Source organism: Epinephelus lanceolatus, chromosome 16, assembly GCF_041903045.1.
Source record: "Epinephelus lanceolatus isolate andai-2023 chromosome 16, ASM4190304v1, whole genome shotgun sequence".
NCBI lineage: Eukaryota > Metazoa > Chordata > Actinopteri > Perciformes > Serranidae > Epinephelus > Epinephelus lanceolatus.
The window spans coordinates 30,242,181-30,265,402 of record NC_135749.1 but is presented as its reverse complement, the minus strand read 5'-3'; the positions used below and the strand labels follow the sequence as shown (position 1 = coordinate 30,265,402).

At 41.0% G+C, this 23,222-nt stretch overlaps 1 protein-coding gene across 2 annotated transcripts in view; it reads left to right on the top strand.

The window, feature by feature from the left end:
* pou2f2a (POU class 2 homeobox 2a) overlaps positions 1-11,358 on the top strand; it is an 85,232-nt gene extending 73,874 nt beyond the window's left edge. The window contains exons 9-16 of one of the 2 annotated variants that reach the window (XM_033636274.2): positions 1,829-2,095; positions 2,210-2,351; positions 2,765-2,913; positions 3,864-4,061; positions 4,185-4,233; positions 4,875-5,016; positions 6,993-7,066; positions 9,425-11,358. In XM_033636274.2, coding sequence (XP_033492165.1) covers positions 1,829-2,095; positions 2,210-2,351; positions 2,765-2,913; positions 3,864-4,061; positions 4,185-4,233; positions 4,875-5,016; positions 6,993-7,066; positions 9,425-9,804 — 1,401 coding nt within the window. In that variant the 3' untranslated portion in view covers positions 9,805-11,358. The remainder of the gene's footprint in view (positions 1-1,828; positions 2,096-2,209; positions 2,352-2,764; positions 2,914-3,863; positions 4,062-4,184; positions 4,234-4,874; positions 5,017-6,992; positions 7,067-9,424) is intronic. The other variant, XM_078175859.1, reaches the window with a different exon arrangement.
* The last annotated feature ends 11,864 nt before the right edge of the window (positions 11,359-23,222 follow it).

Below are 23,222 nucleotides of genomic sequence, written 5' to 3'. Positions count from 1 at the left end.
CCACCATCACCCGTCATCTCTTGCAAACTACCTGCAGAATGCAAAACACTCTTGACTATCCTTCAGATTGTCTTCTGCTTTCAGAGACACTTTAGAGTTTAAACAAATAGCTGATCTCTGCTGCAACAATCTGCCAAAGGAAAAAGGTCGAGGTAGCTGCTTATTGAAAAATATATTCCATTGTGGCAGCTTCTTTTCATGAAAGGCATAGAATCTTGATGATATATTCACTCAGCTCACCTCTTGTCCTAGGTCTTTATCCTCTGTAACACAATGCATGAATGCATCCCCACACATCCGAGGGCCGTTATAGATTTTTCAATAAGCTGTGATGAAGTCGTGTCAAACACGACAGCGGCCGCTCCCTGCTTGTTCATGTATTTTATTCACAGAGATGATAAATGTAAATGAGGCGCATAGCGGCAGGTATCGTGCATGATGTCTGGTCAATTAGTTGATACTCCCAAAGCTCGCAGGGTCAAACTCCTGCTCTGACGTACTATGTGTCTCAGATGATCTGATGGCAGGCCGAGGTTAAACTCTGTCTACAGATAATATATTCATAGTTTTTTTCTCCTGTTTAGAATAAAAGATGTTTTTTGTGCATGATTGATGTCAAATTTGTTTAATTTGTCAGTGCACACAGGATCAAATTGTTGTTTTTATGCATGTCTCCCAGATGATTAAATCATATGTATTCACTGACCAGTCTATTTCAGCTCTGTATGATTTAGCAGTAATGACAATAATACATAATAAAAAAAATACACTATAATATATATTTTTATGTATATATTTTTCAACATATCATTTTAAATAAAATTACAAGGTACTTTACAGTCAAAACAAATTATAATAGTAAATAAAATCAAAAACAAAACGAAACAAAATTTTACCACAATACCAATAGACTTTGCAGCAACACTTGCAGGGTTGTGTGGGAGTTTGTAAATGGATATTTTAATATAGTTTTGCTGTTGTTAAACACGGTCCCCAGTGACTTTAATTCATCAAGTGTTTGCTGTTATTGGATCACTCAGAGGCGTGTAAGAAAAACAGCTCGCTTCACAAATAAAGCGTGACACTAGATAAGGAATTGATACATAAATGTTTATTTGGTGGGTGAAGTATTTCTTTAGGATTCACTTAATTTCTTTGGCCTCATGCTCAACCTGTACACTCGTGATCGTCAGCTGGCTTTTGAAGGAACCCCCAAAACAGTTGCAACTGATCATTTTATCATGAATGATTTATAAACCCCAAATATGTGCGTTCAATCAGCAGGTACTACAGACATTCATCAGCAAGTAGTAGTGATTTTCGGGTCGACCCACAGCTTGCAGGCCCGGTTCTAGTAAGCTTACTAGAAAATATTTTAATATAAACACACATGCCCTCAGGCCTTTTCTCAGTCCTGACAATTGTGCTGCTATTATGAATAAAGTTGGGGTCGTTTTCGGGTGGTTAATTTACAGATATTTCAGTGCAGATCAGGTGCAATCAGGTGAAGGTGAAACAATTTCCCGTATTTTATTAACAGGATGCGGCTTGTGCTTATCTTCATGCAAGGATGGAAGCAAACTCTCATTTCTAACATTCCATTTTATTTATTTTTTTATTTAAAAGTAATTTCATTATATTATTGCACATTAAATTAATTAACAATGAGATGCTATTAAGGTCTAAATAATTGTTTATTTAGAAAAAGTCCTGCCCCTACAAATTCTTGCCCTTCAACAAAAATAGTTGGTGACTCCTGCTCCACACATACAATATCATGTCAGTCCATTTGAATAAAGTTCTTACCTCTGTCTTCCCGACATTACAGAGGGAGAAGAGCAGCGATGTTGTGGTTGGCGGAAGCAGCAGTGGCAGCAGCGGCTCTATAGTCGCCACCGGCAGCAGCAGCGTTGGTGTTGTGACGTCTGTAGGAGCCACCTCAGCATCCAGCAGCGCCATGGCTTCCTCGTTGACTTCTGGCTTGACTCCTGGAGGTCACGGGAGTCACATGGGGGAAGAACCCAGCGACCTGGAGGAGCTGGAGCAGTTTGCCCGCACCTTCAAACAACGACGCATCAAGCTCGGATTCACCCAGGTAAAAGGGGTAATAAGAAGGTGGACAGGAGTGTGTGTGTGTGTGTGTGTGTGTGTGTGTGTGTGTGTGTGTGTGTCTCAGCTTAATTTCTGACACTGTTTATTTGTCTGACAGGGAGACGTTGGTGTTGCGATGGGTAAACTGTATGGTAACGACTTCAGCCAGACCACCATCTCCCGATTTGAAGCTCTCAACCTGAGCTTTAAGAACATGTGCAAGCTGAAACCACTGCTGGAGAAGTGGCTGAGTGATGCAGGTAAACGTCCAGAACTTAACCTGATTGACAGCAGACACAAGTCTGTCATAAAGAAAATCCAGACAGCAGTTTGTTCCCAGCAATCATTCATTTTGCATGACTTATAAATGACCTCCAAAACTTGGAAAAAGTCCAAAACCAAGCTCTGACGAAATTGCGCGGATGGATGAAGTTATTGTTAATGGAAGTAATGGAAGCAATACTGTATGTCAGTAACAGTTCTAAAAGTCTAAAGTTATCAGTGTGATATTTTTTGGTTGTTACCATGTAAGTGCAAAAAACTGTAGTTCTTTTACTTCAGAAGGCTTTACTGCATGTTTTCTTCCATGCTTTTCTGTCTGTTGGCCCACATGTCTTCATGTCTCTTTATTTATTCTTGCTCTTGTCTCTCTATCTCTCTCTCTCTCTGACAGAAACCATGGCAGTAGACAGCATGCTGCCCAGCCCGTCTTCTCTCTCCTCCCCTATGTTGGGCATCGAGGGTCTATCCGGCCGGCGCAGGAAGAAGCGCACCAGCATCGAGACCAATGTGCGAGTGGCCTTAGAGCGCAACTTCTGCACGGTAGGACATTGACTTATTTACCAAGGATATAGAACACCGTGTCTGTCAGTCTGGAATCTGTCAGTCTGGAGAGTGAGACTGACACAAAAACAGAAAAATGTCAACAGAAAGATATCATGGCATTCAGAGGAATCATATCTCAGTGGATGTTGAATTTCTTACTGAGATCTGACAGGTGAGGTATTTTTCTGGATCTCAACTGTACAAAATGATGCACAAGGCAGATTTAAGAGCCTCATCTTTTATTTTTCAGGAAGTATTCAGATCTTTTACTCAAAGTAAATGTCTTGCATATAATCATTTGAGAGAAAATACTAAAAAAAAAACAAAGCTTTTTAAGACTTTTTAAAACTTTAACATATGAACATTGTCTACATTTGCATGCACACTATGATGTTCCACTATGACTCAGAATATGACACCAGTCATGTAAACACCATATTGCATTTGGATATTCCAAATTAGGCCTTCTTTTTTTTAAGAAACATTTTCATTTGGAATATGCCGGTATTATTGTGGTTTTAGGAGCATTCTTTGAGCACCAATACGGCACATTCATAACATGCATCTCAGCTGGGGTTTTAACGTAGTTTGTAACACACAGCTTCTTACCTATTTGAGTCAGCTCTGTGTGTTGTACACAAACCAACTAGCTTACAGATTGTAAAACTGTGAGGTAGAGATACATGCCCAAAAGAAAAGCCCGCATCCCTGGTCCAAAGGAGAGAAAACATAGTCAGTGTTGAGGACAAATAATCTAAGGAATACTGTCAATTTGGGTGCACATTTGAGTGAATTGACTGAATTAGACAGGATGTTTCAGGCCTGCTAAAGAGCTGAAGGTATGCATGTAAGGGTTAGGCAAATATCATCACCCGTTCATTCATCCATTGGTTTCAGTTTCTGCTCGTCTCTCTTTTTACTCATCAGTTTGATGTTTTCCTCCTCAGAACCAGAAGCCTACCTCGGAGGAGATCCTGCTCATGGCGGAGCAGCTCAACATGGAGAAGGAGGTGATTCGTGTTTGGTTCTGCAACCGCAGACAGAAAGAGAAACGCATCAACCCCTCTAGCAGCACCACCCCTCCCTTGCCCAGCCAGACTTCACCTGTTGTGACACACAAAGCCCCCTGCTACAGCCCACACATGGTACAGTCCACCACACATCCACTGACTCTTCCTTTACTTGTTTTGTGTAATTTCAGAGGTTGGATATTTGTTTCCACAGATGGAAGTATTTCCTGATCTCTCTTTCCCTCTCTCCCTCTCCAGATATCGAGTCAGGGTCTGTCCCAGGTCACCACCTGTCTCAGCACAACAGGTGAGCTGTAATTACTGTTTGTGCCCGTGTAGAGTCTCGTCAATGAATTATTAAAGGTTAGAGCAGTGCTTCCCAATTGTGTTTTTGGAACCCTAAGGTTGGTCACGGGAAGATTAAACTGGTCCTGACGTTATTTGGAAGAAGTTGATACTTCTGTATTGTCGGAGATTTTCGCTGCTTTGATGAAACACTGAAGAATCATCACTTTAAAAAAAATGATTTCTGTGAGAGGAAGATTGAAATAGAAAACAATGATGTTTTGTTGACAACAACATGGAAGCACTGGTCCCGTCTTGAGTTGTTTACCTCCATGAGTCATGGCTTGTCCTCGTGATTTATGGACCCTGGCTACGGTGTGAGCTATCCCAGGCTTCACAGATATGACAGATGGCCTGACAGGTAACAAACACAGCTGGAAATTTATCGGTCCGTTGAGCCGAGGCTAATACTTTCCAGTTGCAAACTTCTCTCTCCAGTCTGCAGTTGACTGGAGTTAAAGAAGACACTCAAAAAGCTAAGGATCCTGACTGCTGATTAAGAACTGTGTCACCAAAATGTTTATTTAATGCTGTAACTCATCCACACAGTGAAAACAAACCTGCTACATGGCACCAACATCCCTCTCCTTCTCTTCCCCTCAGCCGCCAGCTCTTCAGCATCCTGCCCCATGACTCCTGTCAGCTCCGCTGCTGTAAGCTCTGCCTCTTCTTCTGTGACCCCACCCCCACATAGCACAGCTAGCCCTGCCCCTCCCAGCCTTGGGGCCCACGGGCTCAACACTGGGTGAGTGTTTATCTGATGGTAATAATTGAAAAAAAAACATGGTGGTTATTTTATCTTTAAAGGGATTTTATGGCAGCAGAGGGCATTGTTTACTTCCTCTCAACTACTGCATTACAGACATTCCAACAGGAAATACACGTGGACCTATTTAGAATGTTTAAGTCATCAAGTTTGAAATGATCTATAGACGGAATAACGATGACTTCACACTAAAAGTTACTTTCAGGTACACAATTGGCAGTTGATTTGAACTGCAGAGATATCTGAAATAGGCAAACTTGTTTATTTCTTTCATCATTTTCATTCATAACTGTAACATTTAAAGATATATAGTTAAATCCTACTAATCTGATCTATCTGATGTTACTGCTGTGCTTATTTTATGTACCGTATTGCTTTGCTAGGGCCTTCAATGAACCAAATCTACCATTACCCAACAGCGCCACCTCAGTGCTGGTCAGACTAACTGCTAGTTTTGGGGAAACTCAAACTGTCGTTTCCTTTACTCAGTCACCTAACAGGTAAATTAGATCTTCAACCTGACGTTAAAGTATTGTCATTAATGAGATAGGAAAGCATCAAACACGCCTTTTAGACAACAAGATTTTCTCCCGATACCTCAACTGTTTTTCACCACCGTTTGCTCAGCACCATTAAATTATATGTACACGACGCAGGGGAAGTTATAAAGAAACATGATTCGGTTTGAGGCTTTGAGCCAGTCATAATAAGAAAGATGATAGGTGGAAGTACAACAGGAAAACAGAAAACAAACTTTGCCCACAACAATTTACGGTTAATCGGTCAATCTTCTAAGTCATCAAAGCAGAAAGCAAGCTATGAAACACTCTCCCATGTCTATGTCTTAAATGTGAAAACCCTCTGCTTTTTTAGATTTGTATTATTGTAAAATGTATATATTTGTTTTTTGACAATTTGACATTTTATAATCCACATTTTGTGAAATAAGGCAATTAATCAAAAATAATAAGCAATACATTTTGCCTGGGTCCAGAGTAGACCTATGAATTCGCCCAGTCCACCGAGTTTGAGTTGACTGACTCTGGTCTGGCATTGTGATGTGAAACAGCAGTTTCTCAACATCCAGTGGGGGGACTAGATTAGTCAGTCAGTGCCATGGGCGGGACTGATGCTATTGTCATTGTCATTAGTTTTTACTTTGCTCTGCTCCACTTTTAAAACCCAAGCATAAGCAGGTATATTGGTAAGGCTGCGCATCAGTGTTGACTTTAAATGACATTAGACTCAGGTGGATATACTGGTCTCAAGTGATTGGTTGGAGAAAATAAAAAAAAACCTCCCCCATGGAAATCAGTTAGAGGGGAGACAATGTCAAACTGAAGATGGAAACGGAGTGTGACCAGCTGACAATTTCATCTGATATCAGGCAAAAACAGACAAATTATTAGTAAAAATGATAATTTGTTGCAGGCCTTAATTAAAAGGAGAGAGACCGTGTTTCTTTCAAAATAAAAGACTGACTCTTTGGAAAAATCTTATTTACACCTCTGTGTAAGAATGCAAAAATGCTAAACTATTTTATACTATCTGTATTTGAAAGGGTTTTTTTTCACACATTTTGGAGTGTTTAGGTTGTTCCTGAATCAGTGAAACCATCAGCCCTCCATCAGCTGTAATGAAAACATGTTAAACTTGACATCACCTGAAACGTATGCAGCTGTATGTTGCAAAGAAAAGCTGTTGAAAGGTGTGTCAGACTGCTGCCACACCAGTTTGACTGCAATTCTGCTCACACACATGGAGATGTATGTACAAGCTAAGGCATGCAGTTTTGACACAGATAGACAGTGTCAGAGAAGCTGCTGGTGCCCAGATTACACCATCAAACACAAGACAAGAGACATAATTACTGGGTTTACATCACTCTAACCTGCTAACTCTTTCTCTACAAGTGTGAATTGTTTGTGTGAATTTGCGGTCCGTCCACATTTCAGGAACACATTGATGGGAGTAAGCACAGGGATGAACCAGGCCCTCATTGGCAGCAGTCCCCTGGCTACCATGCAAGGTGTGTGTGCATGTGTGTGTGCATGCAGACTGTCCCCTCCAGCCCAGCAAGTCTTCATGAGTCTCCATTTCTTAAGACTACTTCCCATTTCACCCTTCATCCATTCTGTCCAAAATGAATTTCCTTGCAGCTCTCAGACGACAGTAGCCAACAGCGAGCCCGGCTCTCACTCCTCCTCCTCAGCACAAACTTTTTGAATTGCTCAGTATGGTGAAAGATTCAATTTGATTCTCATACAATAGACTGCTATTATCACAGAGTGACAAGAGCCCCTTATGGCAAAGCTTAGGAGGCCAAGTCAGCTTACAGTAAACAGTTGAACAGGCACAATCCCCTCCCTCTCTATACCGAGGCCTGTTGGCTAAATAACTAGTTTCCACTCAAAATTCCCCTTTTTAAAAGAGACGATCTGCTGCCAAATCAATTAAGCATCACAAATAAAGTCTGTGAGCTCAGCTTTGAATCCGTCATGTGATCCATCTCCCTATAGCGCCGATTCAGACCTTCCCCTTTTTCTCCCGCTCTGTTCTGGCGTCATTCAGAGCCAGCCTCCTCCAGGCCATGTGTTGATGAGAAGGATACAGCCTGTTATGGAAACTGCAGCTCTGGCACTGCCGGCTCTGATAGAGTTATAGGCTGAAGGAGAGAAGAAAGAGGAGCCTCGGTGAAAAGAGGGTTTTTGAAATGAAGTGTTGACGTGGAAAAGGATTTCTGGTTTGAATCCCTCTGGGGCCACACACAAGCTATGAATGTTTACACTCGTGGCGCTGTAATGGATAAAAGTGTTGACTATTACACTGGAATTCAAAAGTCGGCAGGTGTCACTCTCTGTTACAGTGGAGCTCTGACTGATAGACAGCTTATTCTGCCGTGCTCGCTGCAGTAATTCTGCAGGAAAATACAGGATTATTTTCAGTGTTGGGATCTTATTTCTCATCGCTATATAACATAATGATGCCTTGAAAAACACCTTGTAACATCTAAAGTAAACCTCTTTAGGTCACTCGTGGTTTTTCTGTGAACAGTATGACACATACTGATGATTTTATTTTGTTTTTCTGTGGTGCTACTTGATGTTGTGTGCAGATAGTCAGCAGAATGAGACAGAAGTTTATTTTCATACTTTCACAAGCATCCAACTCAGTATTCATCATTCATAGCATCATGTAGCTGGTTGTGTGCATGTGTAGTAAATAACTGTATCTCCATCTTCATCCTTTTGCTGACTATCATTTGTCTTCTTGCAATTTAGGATTTAGTATTTTTTATATCCAAATGTAAATAGAAGCATATTTATTTCTAAAGGTTCAGTTCACCCAAATAACTAATACCATATATACTGTATATATATATATATAGATATAGATATATATATACATACACAGTATATATCACCCCAAATGTTTTCAGGAACATATTATAGTGTACCATTGGCTGTAAAATGGAAAAGCTGTTCCGACTGGTCCAACCTGGCAGCCAGGTCACAATCTTTCTCATGTTACAACTAAATAGTACACAAAAATATGTTTGAGGTGGGAATTAGGCAATGCAATTGATCAGCGCTGCCTAGTTTGGCAGTTTGGCCGTCGTTCACGAGCAGTGATTGACATGATTGACAGCTGCCTTAAAGACTCCTCGGCTCTGATTGGTTGTTTTTGGTGCGCTGAGTTAGATTCTAGCAAATGCCATTAGAAGCAATAGACCATTATCCGTCTGTTTTATAGTGACAGCTTCAGCAAATGTGTCACCAAGTTATTTTCATAAAAGTCTGTCCGAAATTATTCTGATATCCGTTTGAAAATAGTTTTGTTGTGACTTGGGTGACCTGACCCTTAAATCATTTTTGCCTGCTTACTCCCAGAATGATTTATTTCCATTATATAAGTGAATGTATGAAAACTGCCAGTTTAGTCACTCTGCAGTCTTCCCACGTCATCTGCATCTCTAGTTACTGATGTGTCTCTTTTCTTCCTGTCTTTTTCTATCCTCCAAACCTGTCTTTTTTTATCCACTCTGCCTGCTTTTCTACAAATTTTCTTTCCTTTTTGTCCTCTGCCTGGTTATCCATCTCTCCATCTTTCTCTTCACCTCTTTTCTGTCTTTTCTCAATTACTGCTGTCCCATCTCTACTGTTTGTTTCCTCTTCAACGCCACCACATCTACGTTCGTCCTGCTTTTCCTTTTACTCTTTTCCCTTCCGTCATCTTTTTTCTACCTCTCTTCATCATTTGTCACTTTGTATTTATCACATTTTTTCTTTCTCTTTCCCTCCTCCTTTCATCTCAACCCTTGTCTTATCTCTCGCTCCATAACTGTCCACACTCCCTCTATCTTCTTCCTCTCGTCCATCCCTACCAGCCCTGGCAGCCAGCAGTGGTCAGCTGCCCATCTCCAGCCTCGAGGGGGGAGCCGCTCACATGCTTCTGGGAGGACCTGGGGGTCCCGCTGTACCTCCTTCCCTCCGCCCCTCACTCTTCCTCAACCGCCCTACCCTCCTCCCCATGGTGACCGGCTCCATGGCAACAACCTCCACACCTGCCATGGGACTGGTCAGCAGCGTTGGTGGAATGTGCGGCCCCCGTCCGTCCTTCTCCCAGTCTCCGCCGCCCGGCGCCAGCGACCTCATGAGCCCGACTTCGTGTCCCGAGGAGTCCGCATCTCCTTGTTCAAGCCCCGCCTCCTTCTGTTCTTTCAGCGAAGCCTCGCCACCTCCTTTGGGAGGGGCCATGGCCGAATGATCCCTCACTGACAGCCAAAGTTTCTTATCAGAGGAGAACGAGGAGGAGGAAGAGGAAGAGTTAAAGGAGCTTTAAAAATCTAAATTTACAACCTCGCCTTTCAACCAAAGCCATCTCTCTGTCTGATCCATCTCTGATTTCGTCTCTCTCTTTCTCTGTCTCCCCGCTGAAGTCTTCTGAAGCCAAAAATATACACAGATGGATGATGGGAGGAAGCAAAGAGAGAGGGAGAATGGAGAGGATAGAGAGAACTGCAGAACGGAGGGGGGACATTTGAAACCAAATAATGATCTACAGCTGGAGAGGTGGCACTGAGGAGTGTTTTTGCTCAGCATCGGGGAAACGAACAGCATGCTTTTTATTGGCTGGAGAAAAAATAAACTTGCTGAGGGCAGGGATGAGAAGCGAAACTGTGTGTGAGAAATGGGAGGCAAAAAGAAAAGACTTGTTTAACAAGCTCGGAAGGTCATGTGGTTGCAACCAAATTTAAAAAAAAAAAAAACAAAACAAAAGAGGAGAGAAAAGATGCTAGAAGAGAAACACACACTTACAAAGATGAAAACCAAAATCTCCAAATACCAAAAACTGAAAACCAAAAAAGACAAAAAAACAACAAAACGGAGAGAAAAGCTTTAGTTCAAAAAGACTTTGCATTCTGATCTGTCCAGGATCAGGTCAGTACTTCATTTCACTTCATGACAAACATTTTCCATTTCACTCAGGATTTCCTTTGTTCTCATTTTCAGTTTTACAAAACATCTATTTTTTCTATTAATTTCCATTAATCACTCTTTATGGTATTACAGATATGTAATGTTTTACAGCTGATCCCACATGCAGCATATCTACCTACCTCTCTCTTTACAGTGATGCATACCTTACAGTAGAACAGGCAGCGTTTGTTTTCACCAGCCTGGGGTGGCAGATGGGTGGAGTTTACCACTATAATTACTATAGCATCACTAAAGATGCCAATCCATACTTACTGTAGTATACTTTGCTGTTAATGCCTGAGCTTTCTGGTATTCATTAAATTATACTATGTGGTAAAACCCACCCTTCTGGCATGTAAATTGGATAAAACCAACCTTACGTGTTGGAAAATCTTATTTGATCCAGGTAAAAATAAATATATTGGTCTTTTTTTTGGTGGTTGTTTAGCTGTTTTATTTACATCCTAATTTTCTGTGCAAAGAGAACATTTTCTATCAGGATTTCATCATCAATATTCTCATTGTTGTCTTTAGTGTTTGCTCAAATCGAAGTAAACACACTCAACAGTCTACAAAGAGGATACCACAGGCAGATGTGGACAGTCTTGGGATTTTATTCAGCATTATTTGGCTTCTTTTATTTTCATCACCACATACACACCCATACCATCATCATGTCATCTTCCAGACTGCTCATCTACCACCAGACAGTCACTCTTGGATACCAAAGCATCGCCTCTGGCAGCGTTGTCTCTTGATTCGCCCGGGAGACGAGTGTCCAGACAAAACCTCAGCAGTGTCAAAGGGAAAACACACACACATACACACACACACACTACAAGCAAAACAGCAAAGCAAGTCCAAACCAAAAAAAAAAAAAGAACAAAAGAAAGAGGTGAAGCACCGGCGTTCCCCTTACTGCCCCCAAACCCCTGCCCTCCATCCCTCCCTCCCATCTGCCCCTCTCCTTTGTCTCCAAAGATCAGATCAAAGGGCCAAAAGAAAAGAGGAGAAGAAGAAGAGGAGGAGAAGCGGTCAGGAGCGGAGGAGCCAAAGGTATGAAAAGCTGCAGGGGAAAAGCAAGAAGATAGAAGGAAGAGGAGCAGGAGGAGGTGCGCTCGAAGCGGCGGACCAAAAAACCAAAAAGTAACCCAAAACCAAAAGCTACTACTACTGCTACTAATTATGTATGAGTGACTGAACCGTAACTAAACCAAATACAAACAAAGAGGGGGAGGACGAGGGGAGAAAAGGGGGGAGTAAGGCCCTGTCTGTCTGTTTGTCTTTAGCTGTGATTGCTGTTCTTGTATCGACAGACAGAAATCGTTCCCTCCCTCCCTCTGCCAGCGACCTCGGCTTTGTTCTCACTTTTTCCTGGATGGATAAAATATGGAATAACCTCAACAAACTGACTTTGAGAATATATATATTTTTGTTTTTGCTTTCCATAGTGTGTCTGTTAATGATGTATGGATTTGTCTCATTGCTTTCTACTTATTATGCGGCGGGAAGGAGGGAGGGAGGGAGGGGCAGGGGTGGGCAGGTGGTGGGTTTTGGCGACGTGTTGCCTATTTTCATATCTTCTTGTCTCTTCGGTTGTGCTCTGGGTTTTTATTTTTTTTTATGGTTGGAAATAACTGTGAAAATGTAGCTTCCAAGATTACAAAAAAAAAGTTTTTTTTAGTTGATCCAGAATGTTGTGAGAAAGCCAAAACTGAAAACCAAAAGCAAAACTTTTTAGACATAGAACCAAATAGAACAACCAAACCAATGCACAAGTTGTACGTGTGGCTCAGCTGTGTGTGACTGTGGGAACGTGTGTGTGCTTGTGCGAGCATGTGTCGGTATAAAGATAAATTCTCTTGCATCCAAACCAAACCGTAAAACACAACGCACTCTTTATGTCTCATAAACATGTTCAACAAACTAATGTCACCCAGTGTTTATTTTAGATACTTGAAAGCAGAGCTCTGGTCATTTTCAACTTGGACCCGTTTCACAGACTTTTCCCATCAAACTTATTGTCTCCAACGTTCTCTCCTGCTGCTTGGATCATTTCTAACACAAACTCCAAAAATCAAAGTGATCCCTCTGTCGCCTTGTGAAACTCAGCACAAGTTTAGTTTATTTATATTCAGATAACTTTCACTATTTATTTCTGCAGAGGGCTTCTGAGGCTTAACTGTACGGTTGCTCTTGTTCGTATCTTTTAACAGATGTTTCTTTACAGAGTGAGAAGTTAATAAGTGGTGTAAAATACAGATTGACTTCTTTTGGCCACATAGCTCATTTTTAATGTAGCATACTTAACAGGCAGCCACTGTTTTCTATTCATTTCAGCACGAATGAAAATCAATTTACTGATATTTTAAACATAAGCGATATTGCTAATCCGTCATCTCAACTTTACGTCATGTGTTTCTCCCTGAAGTTGTATTATTGTAATGCAGGTGAGAGCAGGCTCACATATTCCAACATGTTCTCACTCTCATCTCATCAAATACAGCAGCTTGGTCAGTGGCCTTCAGACTGGGATGCTTTAGGTACCCGACTAGCGTCGTCTTGGACGCTCAGGGATGGCAGGTCAATTTCCACACGTCACATCCATAGTGTCTTTTCAAACTAATCTTCCATGTTCATGGGAAACATTTGCTTGAGTCCAGACATTTGAACCGGCACCACTACCCCAAGTACAAGTTGACTGATTTGTCTGGCATCGTGACATGAAACAGTAATTTCACAGGTAAATAACAACAACAAATGAGCAATGCAGGGGTCCTCAATTAGCCAACTGGCACCACCGACAGGACTAACATCATTGTCTTGCTGTTGTCAAGCAGTGTGCCGGAACCAATGAGGAGTTATAAGAACAATGGCGAGCGCTGAGGACAAGATAGAAGCTGCTATCCGGGCTGTTCTTAATTGACATGCTATCCCAATATCACCCGACATTGGCATGGCTACACATCAGTGTGGAGTTAAAATGATGTTAGATTTAGGTGGATATGTTGGTCTAATTGGTTAGAGGAAATCGAACCTCCTTCCCTTACAAAAATCGGATAGAGTGGACGCAATGTCAGACTAACGATGGAAACACAGTGTGATGAGTTGATAATTCTGTCCGATATCAGGCGAAGGAAACAGCTTTCACCAAAACTGTTTTAGGTTTAGGCAATAAAATTACTTGGTTAGGTAGGAAAAAAACATCATGGTTAGGGTTAAAATAAGTAAATTTAACCTGTGTTTCTCACAAACACAAACACCCATCTCCAGGGTGAAAGTCCTGTGCTTGGTTGAGTCATCCACCCCTCCGTCCCCCTCTCCTGCCAAACTTGGACTGTCTCGCTCTTTATACAATGTCATTGCCACGGATGGGTTTGCATCAGAGTTAAATTAAAGCCTGGTATATTTGTACAGATGCTGTAGGGTGCCTTGTGTATCAGAATCAGAAACTGACGGCCACTGACCAAGCTGCAATATTTGATGCCCCAGGAATGAGAACAGGCTGTATATTAATTATATTATATTATTATTATATTATTATTAAGTTATGTGACCTGGAAACCAAACCTTTTAACATAACTGTGAATAAGATAAACAAGTATGTACAGCACATCTAGATGATCATCAGTCAACTCTAATTTCCATTGAATGTATCACCAAGGTAGAGTTTTTAAGGATCAGTGATTTTTCATATTGTGCTGTTTTTATTAGTGAAGGCATACCAGTGTTCAAGTATCTAAAAACTGTTGATAAATTATCACCAATACAGTATGTTTGATTTTACGTTAATGAGCTAAAACATGTTTCTTTTAAAAAGCTCCACAGTGAAGCAGTTGGCGATATTTTTGTGAGAAAAGATCACTCTGATGGAATAATAAAAAGAGGTCCAGGTTGAAAACAGAGAAAGCTTTCATCAAACACACACAGGTACTGAAGGCAACCAATGATAAAGATGATATTGGGAGGGAAGTGGGGGGGTGCTCACGTCTGAGACGGATTAAAGGCTGTTAACGTCCACTTTTAGAGGGAATGTATCCATTAGTTCTTCTAGGTTTTTGTAGGGGGGAAATAATCTATGTTCAACTGCTCTTACTTGTTGCTGATGTATAAAAAGGCTGGGACTATTACCTTTGATGATGACGACCGAAGACGACGACTTGATTTAAGAACCAAAAGCTTTAAAACTCTTTATCTCTCACGGGCTCTTTGTTGGAAAAAAAAATATTTGTATTTATTGTATGAGGGAGGTGTGTGCTTTTTTCGGGGATAGGGAAAAATGGTCCGTTTGTATTTTATTAACTTCTTTGTCTCTCACCTTTATTTATTGACTCTTTATTTATGTATTTATTGGATCCTATTTATGTCTTTCTGGATCTTTGTAATAGTTTTTTCAGGGGTTGTTGTGAGGCTTGTATCTGCAGAGAGAGGGGTGTTCTTGAGATCAAGACAAGAAGAGAAAATGCCAAACGAATGTTTCAAAGCAAAACCAAACTTAAAGACTGTTGTAACCTGAGACAGAGAGAAAGTAGCAGGGAAACTGTGACGGAGGAAAATGCTGTTTTAAAATTAACTTTGTGGGGGCAATTTGTCTCAGCGTTGACTGTCTGATATTTGCAATCTCTCGCAGAACCTGGAGTGTGTGTTACTGTTTTTTAATCTCCAGTTGGAAACATTGGGTTTCTCATTTTGGATCAAACTTATATTGTTTTCAGTTGCACCAGCTCTTTGTTAATTCAAAATGTGGTTGATTAGTGTATACTAAATGGAACGGTACACATTAGGCTACTAAATTAAACTTATCTGCACCAAACGAATTGGTTCTTAGGTATATGTTAGTTGTTACTAACTATTTACACCCAGTAACTGCCATTATGTAGCCGTTACATAGCTAACGGAACTAACTGAAAAAGCTAACATTAGCTTGCTAATATATGACCTGTTTAGACGACTAAAAGAGCTAATATGCAGAATGGTTGACATATCGGATTTCACAGTTGATCACTCACGCAAATAACAAAATAAAATCATATCTACATTTACGAAGTATTAGCAGTCAAGTTTAAAAGTAAAAAAAAGCCCCTAAAACTGTAAGTTGTGGCCGTTAGCTTGTGATGCTAAGGGCTCATTTATGCTCAATGTTAGGTACGTATAGAGACACGGACAGAGACTTCTGTCCATCCTCTGTGCTCATTTCGTCCGTATTTGTGAACATTTTCTGAAAGCTTATGGATATGAACGAAACAGAGCAGTACCACTAGAGATCGTGGGGACAGTGTAGCCTACGTCAAGCAACATATGACCAAAGGACACGACAAAGACATTTCTAAAAAAGGCAGAACAGGACGAATTAGTGACGTAATGAAAAAAATTCTCCCTTCACATGTCCGGATTCATTTAATGGCCATCTACAACACTACCTCTGTTAAAAGGTAGATTATTACAACCTCGTCCACCGTTGCGTTGTTTGTTGTCTGAATTTTTTTGACTCTGCACTGTTGTGCCATCAATTGGCTGTATCTATGCCATCATAAAGGATACTGGGAAGTATAAGGGCAGTGATGTTTACAACATTTGAAACAGACATATCTATTTTCGTATGTAAAGGGAGTATGAATGAGCCTTGACTTCCTGATGAGACGGCGCTAGCCTACAGATGTGTCCTCACAAAGTCCTAATTACTAAAGTCTTCTCAACTAAATCTTTTCGTACTGGTGCAACCTGATCACATGTCTAAAACTAACTAGTGGTTTCTAAGAACTTCACAAACAAACTTAGCGATGGATTTCACAAATAGCTTGTGCAACTCAGTCCTGCTGCTTCAGGACAATAGAAAGTCTGGTTTGCTCTGTAACTGGAAAGTAAAGTAAACTGACTATGAAATACTAACAGCTCAGTTTCACACACTCCAATCTGGTTAAACTAGTCAGTGTTTGACACGTTGTAACATTTGTCCTATGTTTGGTTTAAAACTCAACATTTCCATCCTTTTGAGTGAATTTCCTCCGTTCACGTCTCCTCCTCTGCTCTCTTAAAAGCTTTCTGATTCCCTCCGTCTCTTCTTCACAGACGAGGGGCTTTTAACTCATACCTCTGATACTCTGATGAAAAAACCAAATAGACACTCAAGCTTTAATGACAAAATAAAATAAAAATAAAAAAGAGATGTGACTTGTCTGAACTCAGGAGTGAGGGATGTGAAACTGGCCCTAGCAAAGTTAGATGATGGAGAAACAAAGATTTTCAGTTGTTCTTATGGCTTTAACCTACAGATTACACCATGTCCTCTGTGCTGAGGATGTGGCTGTTTTGTAGAGAGGAAGGTGTGTGTATATTTGTCACTGCTGTCGGAGGAAAACATTTGAACTTCAGGTTTTACTTAGAATACACGTTATGTTTTAAATGTGATGCTTGACCCTTGGGCTGTTAAATATCCACTGCGGAGCTTAAAAAAACGTGGATGTCAAACTAAAGTTAAGAAAATACAAATTTATATTTTTAAGATTTGCGTTTTTTGTCGTTTTTTTGTTTTGTCTCCGACAGCAGTGCAGCTCTGTCTGTGTGCCTGTGTAGTCCGACTCTGCTGTGGTGGACAGAGAATGATACCAAAGTTAAAACTACCGCAGTGAGACGCTACACTACCGACACAACACACACACTCACAGTCATTCCATGTGTATATAAACATTCAGGATTCTTGTTAGGGACCGAAACTGCTAAAATAAAAGGTATCCAGCGTCTGTTGTTAATATAAAAACACTGTCAGATAATAAGAGCACTTCAGGCCTTGACAGTTTTCTACTGTAGTTCTTCTGTGGCTGTGAATGTTAATTTTACTACTCTGCTCAACTTTCCAAGTCACCGTGACACATAAAAGACTCTTTTTTGGCCTTGAGAACACAAAAAGTAAAACCTGACAATAGAGTGAAAAAAAAAGAGAGAATAATTTCAGTCGATATTGTTTGCCCCATGTTATTGTTCCTTTATTTAGGAGAAAGTTAAAGAAACGTTTTCCTTTCTATTTTTTCTACAATGCAGCTTAAATCCAAAGGTTAAGAGGACAGCAAAGATAGATTTTACTGCTAAAGAAAAAAACCTCAATAGTGAAAACCAAAGAGCTCCACTGTATCTTCTCACCTTGATTTAGTTTTTTCTCCGCATTGTGCAACTCCCACGTTTTTATGGTGGCTGTAAACTCTAAAAGTATTCTTTAATATAGCCTAATGATGATGGTGGCGGTGATGATGATGGTGGACATAAAAGATGAAACAAACACTGCTCTGTAAGCTTCAGTATCTGTTTTTCGGGTCCTTTTTTCTGTTTTGAAGTATGCTTACAATATGCTGTTTTTTGACCTTGAGGCTCTCTCTGTCTGAGTTGATTCTATAACCTAATTCTGTTGGAAACGTTTGGGTTTGAAACTGTTCTCTACTGTCCCTGAACTCATCGCTATCTGTGTGCCTGTTGTTTTAAGGGGCCAGGGAAACGGGGACAAAACAAACCTGTAAGTGTTAGGAATAAAGTGCGAATTTAGACCAAAGTCATCTCCCGTGTCTTTGTTGTTTGTTTTGTTGTTTTGTTTTTTGCTGTATTCAAGGATGTCACTGTCAAAATTGTAAAGGCAAAAATCAGACTCAATCAGAAAACAAAAAGATGATTGATGGGAACTATTTTCCTACCAAACTGCATCCGACAGCCGTATCACTGCTCACCAAACACAACTGAGCTAGCTAATGTGAAAGTTAAGTGGGGTTTATAGTTGTGCGGCAGACCCTACGCCATAGCCTACACAAGTGGCCTATGCTGTTGTGAGCATTTATACTTGTGCAATGGTGTCTGTCACTCCGCAGTTACACCTCCAAAACACTAGTCTGCGGCGGAGGTTTCTGTGAAGTGCTGTAAAGTTTAGATTCAAAACATACCCAAAACACACATTAAACACACATTAAACATGGCTTAATAGAGACAATTTCAAACACAACTACACAAATCAGTTTCACTATAACAAAAAGACAAACACTTGTCTTTATCTGGACACATTTTCCCCACAAATAAAACATGCTAACGTTATTAGCACAAGCCTAAGGTATTTGACATTGTATAAATTAGCCTAGCAGCTAGCGATCTTTTCTTCCTCTCATATTAAACCAGGGACAATGGCAGACTTTAGCAAAGGTAACAGTACATAATTTGGCTCCATTTCAACTCACAAGGTTCACTCACAAAACAGCTGTCATACTAAATACATTTTCCAAACACATACAACACCCTAACGTTATTAGCACAAGCCTATGGCATTTTACATTGTATAAATTAGCCTAGCGAAAAGCAGAGATTTCCTCTTCTGATATGAAGCCAGGATAAATGCCGAATTAAAAATTCCTGAAGGATAAATTACCCACAAGACTTAAAATGCTATTTTAGTGGAGCCTTTACTGTCTTCATAATTTAAGTAAATAAAAGCTTTCTTTCCACTGAGGTAAATGGTGTCAGTATACAGAAACAGACATGAGGTCTGCGTCACCGCTATGTGTAGTTTCATTTCTGGGGAGGTGCGCGTCAGGCTACAGCGTAGGTTACAGTGTAGGCTTTGCTTTGACATGGAGCCTACGCTGTAGCTACGGCGTTGATTTGACGCAGAACCATAAATTCCGCATTAGCCAAGGAGGACACCTCTCGTTGATGAGTAGATGCACAATTCCATTATGGTGATATGGTTCAGTAGAAAGAAAAAAAATCTTACATGAAACTGCTCACAACAAGGTCTGTGGATTATCTCGAGTAACCAGGTCATGATTCCTGTAAAGAGACATTGCTGAGGAGGTTTTCAAATGTTTTTTTTAGCACTTTGAGCACCACAGGCTGAGTGTCATCTAGTTCCATCATATTGGAAAGTATGCAGACATCTCTACGATGTCCCCAACCCTCTGCAACTCACACCAAAACAATCTATATTAAGAGCACTACAGGTAAGAGAAGACATATGTATTTTTGATTTGGGGTTGAATTGTCTCTTTCAGTTTCTCTGGAGAATAACTTTCTTACATGAACTTTGAATTCTTTGGTGAGATTTCAGCATGAAAACGGTTAAATTCAATACAATCTAGGTATAAAATATGGTGCTGTCTGAATATAAAAAGAACTGAGGCCAAGTACTCAGTCAGTCTCATATGCAGTAACTTAGAGGAATGTTCAGGTGCCCTTGAAGATAGAAAAGAAAATCACAAAAAAGAAATATTCTTCAGGCACTCTGAGGCAGAGCAATGATAAAAGGAATGTAAAAGTCTTTGACCCTCTGACCGTGCTGAAGACACTGTGAGGTGGAAACCGGTCTTTTTAAATAAAGAATAAACCTTTTAATATACTTTCTCTCTGTGAGTGCCTGAGGAATGTTTCTTTTCAATATATCTATCTATTCGCAGGTTAAATCCAAAAATACAGTACTTTTGTATTTCCAAACTGCGGCTGAATTTTAGACTAAACTGTGTTTTATGCGCTTTCCTGTCTCCTAAAGGGAAGGGAAGGGAAGGGTATTTTTGAACCTGGACCTTTCCTGTGGCTTTGTTTTTAAGGGTGTTTTCACACTTGGTCCTTTTTAAATGAACCGAACTCAGTCCTCTTGAAGTGGACCAAAAAGTGGACAGACAGAAAGGAGACTCATTTCTTCTTGCATCCACATTGTCAGTTCATATGAAAGAGGACTCAGTTCTCTCTCTGGTCCACTTCAGCTCTGATTGGGGCCTCAGTCCTCTTTCTGTTCACACTGTAGTCTATATATAATTTATGCTGATATAGTTTTTACTTTGACGTGGCACTGCAGTGAGGTTATGAACTTAAAAGTGGAGGAACACCTCAGCATTTCTGTGCCTTGTGGACAGTTGCTGTTTGATGTTTTCCTCGAGACGTGCAGTTGTTTCATCGTCAGACCAAAGTACTCCTCGTCCACTGGTCATGCTGTTACCTGTGGCCATGGTTCCATTGTGTTTATTATGCAGCCCACTGAAATAGTGTCTACGGCACGCCTGGAGGGCTACAATACAATGGCAAAAGACAAAGCGGACCCATGTTCATAGGGCACAGGTTAAGTGAACCGCACCGCGGACTTGAAGCGAACCAAACTCTGAGTTCGGTTCGCTTCAGAGGGGTCTGAGTTCTCTTGGAGTGTTCACATTTGCACAAAAAATGCCGAGTCACCGCTCTGAGTCCGATTCGAAGGCTGAAAAGGACCATGTGTGAAAAAACCCTAAGGCACTAATGGAGACAGCAATGTCTTTGTCCAGTATTTAGAGACCACTGCAGCCACACAATAGGTTGCAATTTAATCACCACAGGCAAATGTGAAGGCATCTGTTCCCATGTCACATGGGAACAGATGCAGTGTACCCGCCCCACTAGGCGCTAGGACCCGTCAGGAAGTCGAGCGAGAATGAGATTCAAAACAGAACAAGAAGAAGAAGAGGAAAAACAGAAGCAAGGAAAATGGAAAAAAAGTAAACCAAAAAAATAAACACTAGAGTGACTACATTTGTCTATAGCGCATCAGTAGGATTGTTATTTTGGTTATGACGGATGTACGATAATTTCCCTCAAAATACGATAATTTTGAGTCTCTGGTATGATAATCCTACATTTCCGACCTCGCAACGCTGACAGACTCTCATGCAGTCATTTTGAGCTTTCTGTTATTTTCATTCTGGTTTTGTGGATTTCGAGCTATACATGTTAACTGACGAGGTTGCAAGGAAATCTGCGTTTCTCCCCTTTTCCAAAACCAAAACCAAATCCTGAAAATTTGTTGGGTTAGCTAGCTAGCTTAACCTACACTTAGGTCTTCAGTCTTGATCAGTGATGTAGTGGTTCAGTTTTACACTGTGATCTAGGTACTTTATGCTTCGGGTTCTACGTATCATACCATTCACTGTTGAGGCGTGCAAGAAAAAAAGTTCCCTTGTTGAATTCAACGTAACATATGGTGAGTAACTGATGTACAACTGGTCATTTGGGGGGTGAAGTATTCCTTTAATATGTGCATAACTTTAACATTGCAGCTGGTAATTGTGGGCTTATTTTTTATATGCTGCTGGGTAGCTTGTGAAGAGTTGCTGACATAGCAGGAGGGTTTTTAGCACACGTGTGCACTTTGCTTTACATTCTTTCAGTTACACATGTTCAGCGGTGCTAGAGGGAGACCCCTAAATGATTCAGGGGGCCTGGAGCAGGACAGCAACGATGCTACCTGCCAGGGATTATAGATATTTAATGTGTTGTTGAGCTCAGAGGGTCCAAGATTCCTAGCAGTGCCCCTGCACACTTTCACAACTTACTTCTGCCCAGTGGTTCCATCGTCCTCCACACTGTGTTGTTGTTTAGGGAGAGAAGATCGAACTTGTTTTCTTTCCAAAAACTACATCTTCTCAGCCAGTTTCTACATGCTTCCTCCTCCTCCTCCTCCTCCTCCTCCTCCCCCTCTCCCTGGTCTCCATCTTGCTCTTTTTTTCATGAGAAGGATCCAGAGTGGTTAGCAGCTTTGTAATGTCACACATCTGCCAAGCCAAAATCCCCACAGCTCCTCCCAAATCCAGTAAATCATACCAGCGCATCCAGCTCCACATACAGATAGCTGCAGGGTACAAATTAGTTCTCTCTGTTCCCTGTCCAGCAAATTACTGGGTGCTGAGAGTCAAACCTTTTGGATCAGGGCATGGGCGCCCATTTGCACTAGTAACATAGTAACCTGAAAAACACACTCACTTACTCAACACCGTCATTTTGCTTTTAAATATCATTATTTTTTCCCTCAAAGACATTAAACCTCAGATGTTTCATGCTGTATTTAGTTTGACTTTGTCCCAGTCGTATAAAACATTTTCTCCAGCAGCTGCCAGCTGTGGTGAAATAAAAGGCAGATATGAGGCTTCTGTGTGAAGCTGATGATGTGTAGTTATGACATTCAGCCACCTCCCTCATGAACTGATCCCATGAAATAATGACGCTTCTATTGGTCCTGGGTGGTTCAGATCTGGGTGGCCCGGTCTGTGTGTGTGTGTGTTTCCAGTCAGTCCCAGTCTCTCTTCTGGGAACTAGCATGTTGTAACCCACAGGTCCCTGAGGAGTAACTTCGCCTGCTGCAAGGAAGAAACTAACCCTGTCTCTGTCTCTAGTAGATACTCAGTCCCAACTCCGTCTGTGCTCAGTCGCTCTGTAACCGTGAATGAACCTCTGTGTTTGCACCTTCACACGCCCTGCGTGCCAGATGTGAATGAGCCAAATGTTTGGGAACCAAAATTAAAATACCAGGTGTGAAACAGCCGTGAAATTGGCGGCTTTGGCCCGACCACAGCACACACACTGAAGGGTGTAGCGGTTGCAGAACAGCAGGAATGACCTGCTAAGGAGGGTTTATAACATCTTTATCTGTTTCCTGATCTTGAGGATTTAGTTTGAAAGTAGTTTTTACACCCCACACACCCCAAAACAACACAAAAAAATCCCCTTCACAATAATTGATATTACTTTAACAGATCAGTGTGTAGCACTTAGTGGCATCTTGTGCTAAAGACTGCAGTTTGCAACAAACTGAAACTTCTCCCATGTGCAAAACCTGAACTTCCAGTTCCTTCAGTGTTCATTGTTCAGGAGGTTTTAACTGGGGGCCAAATTATCCACAGAGATCTTTACCTCCCCAAAACAAACAGACCAGGTGAT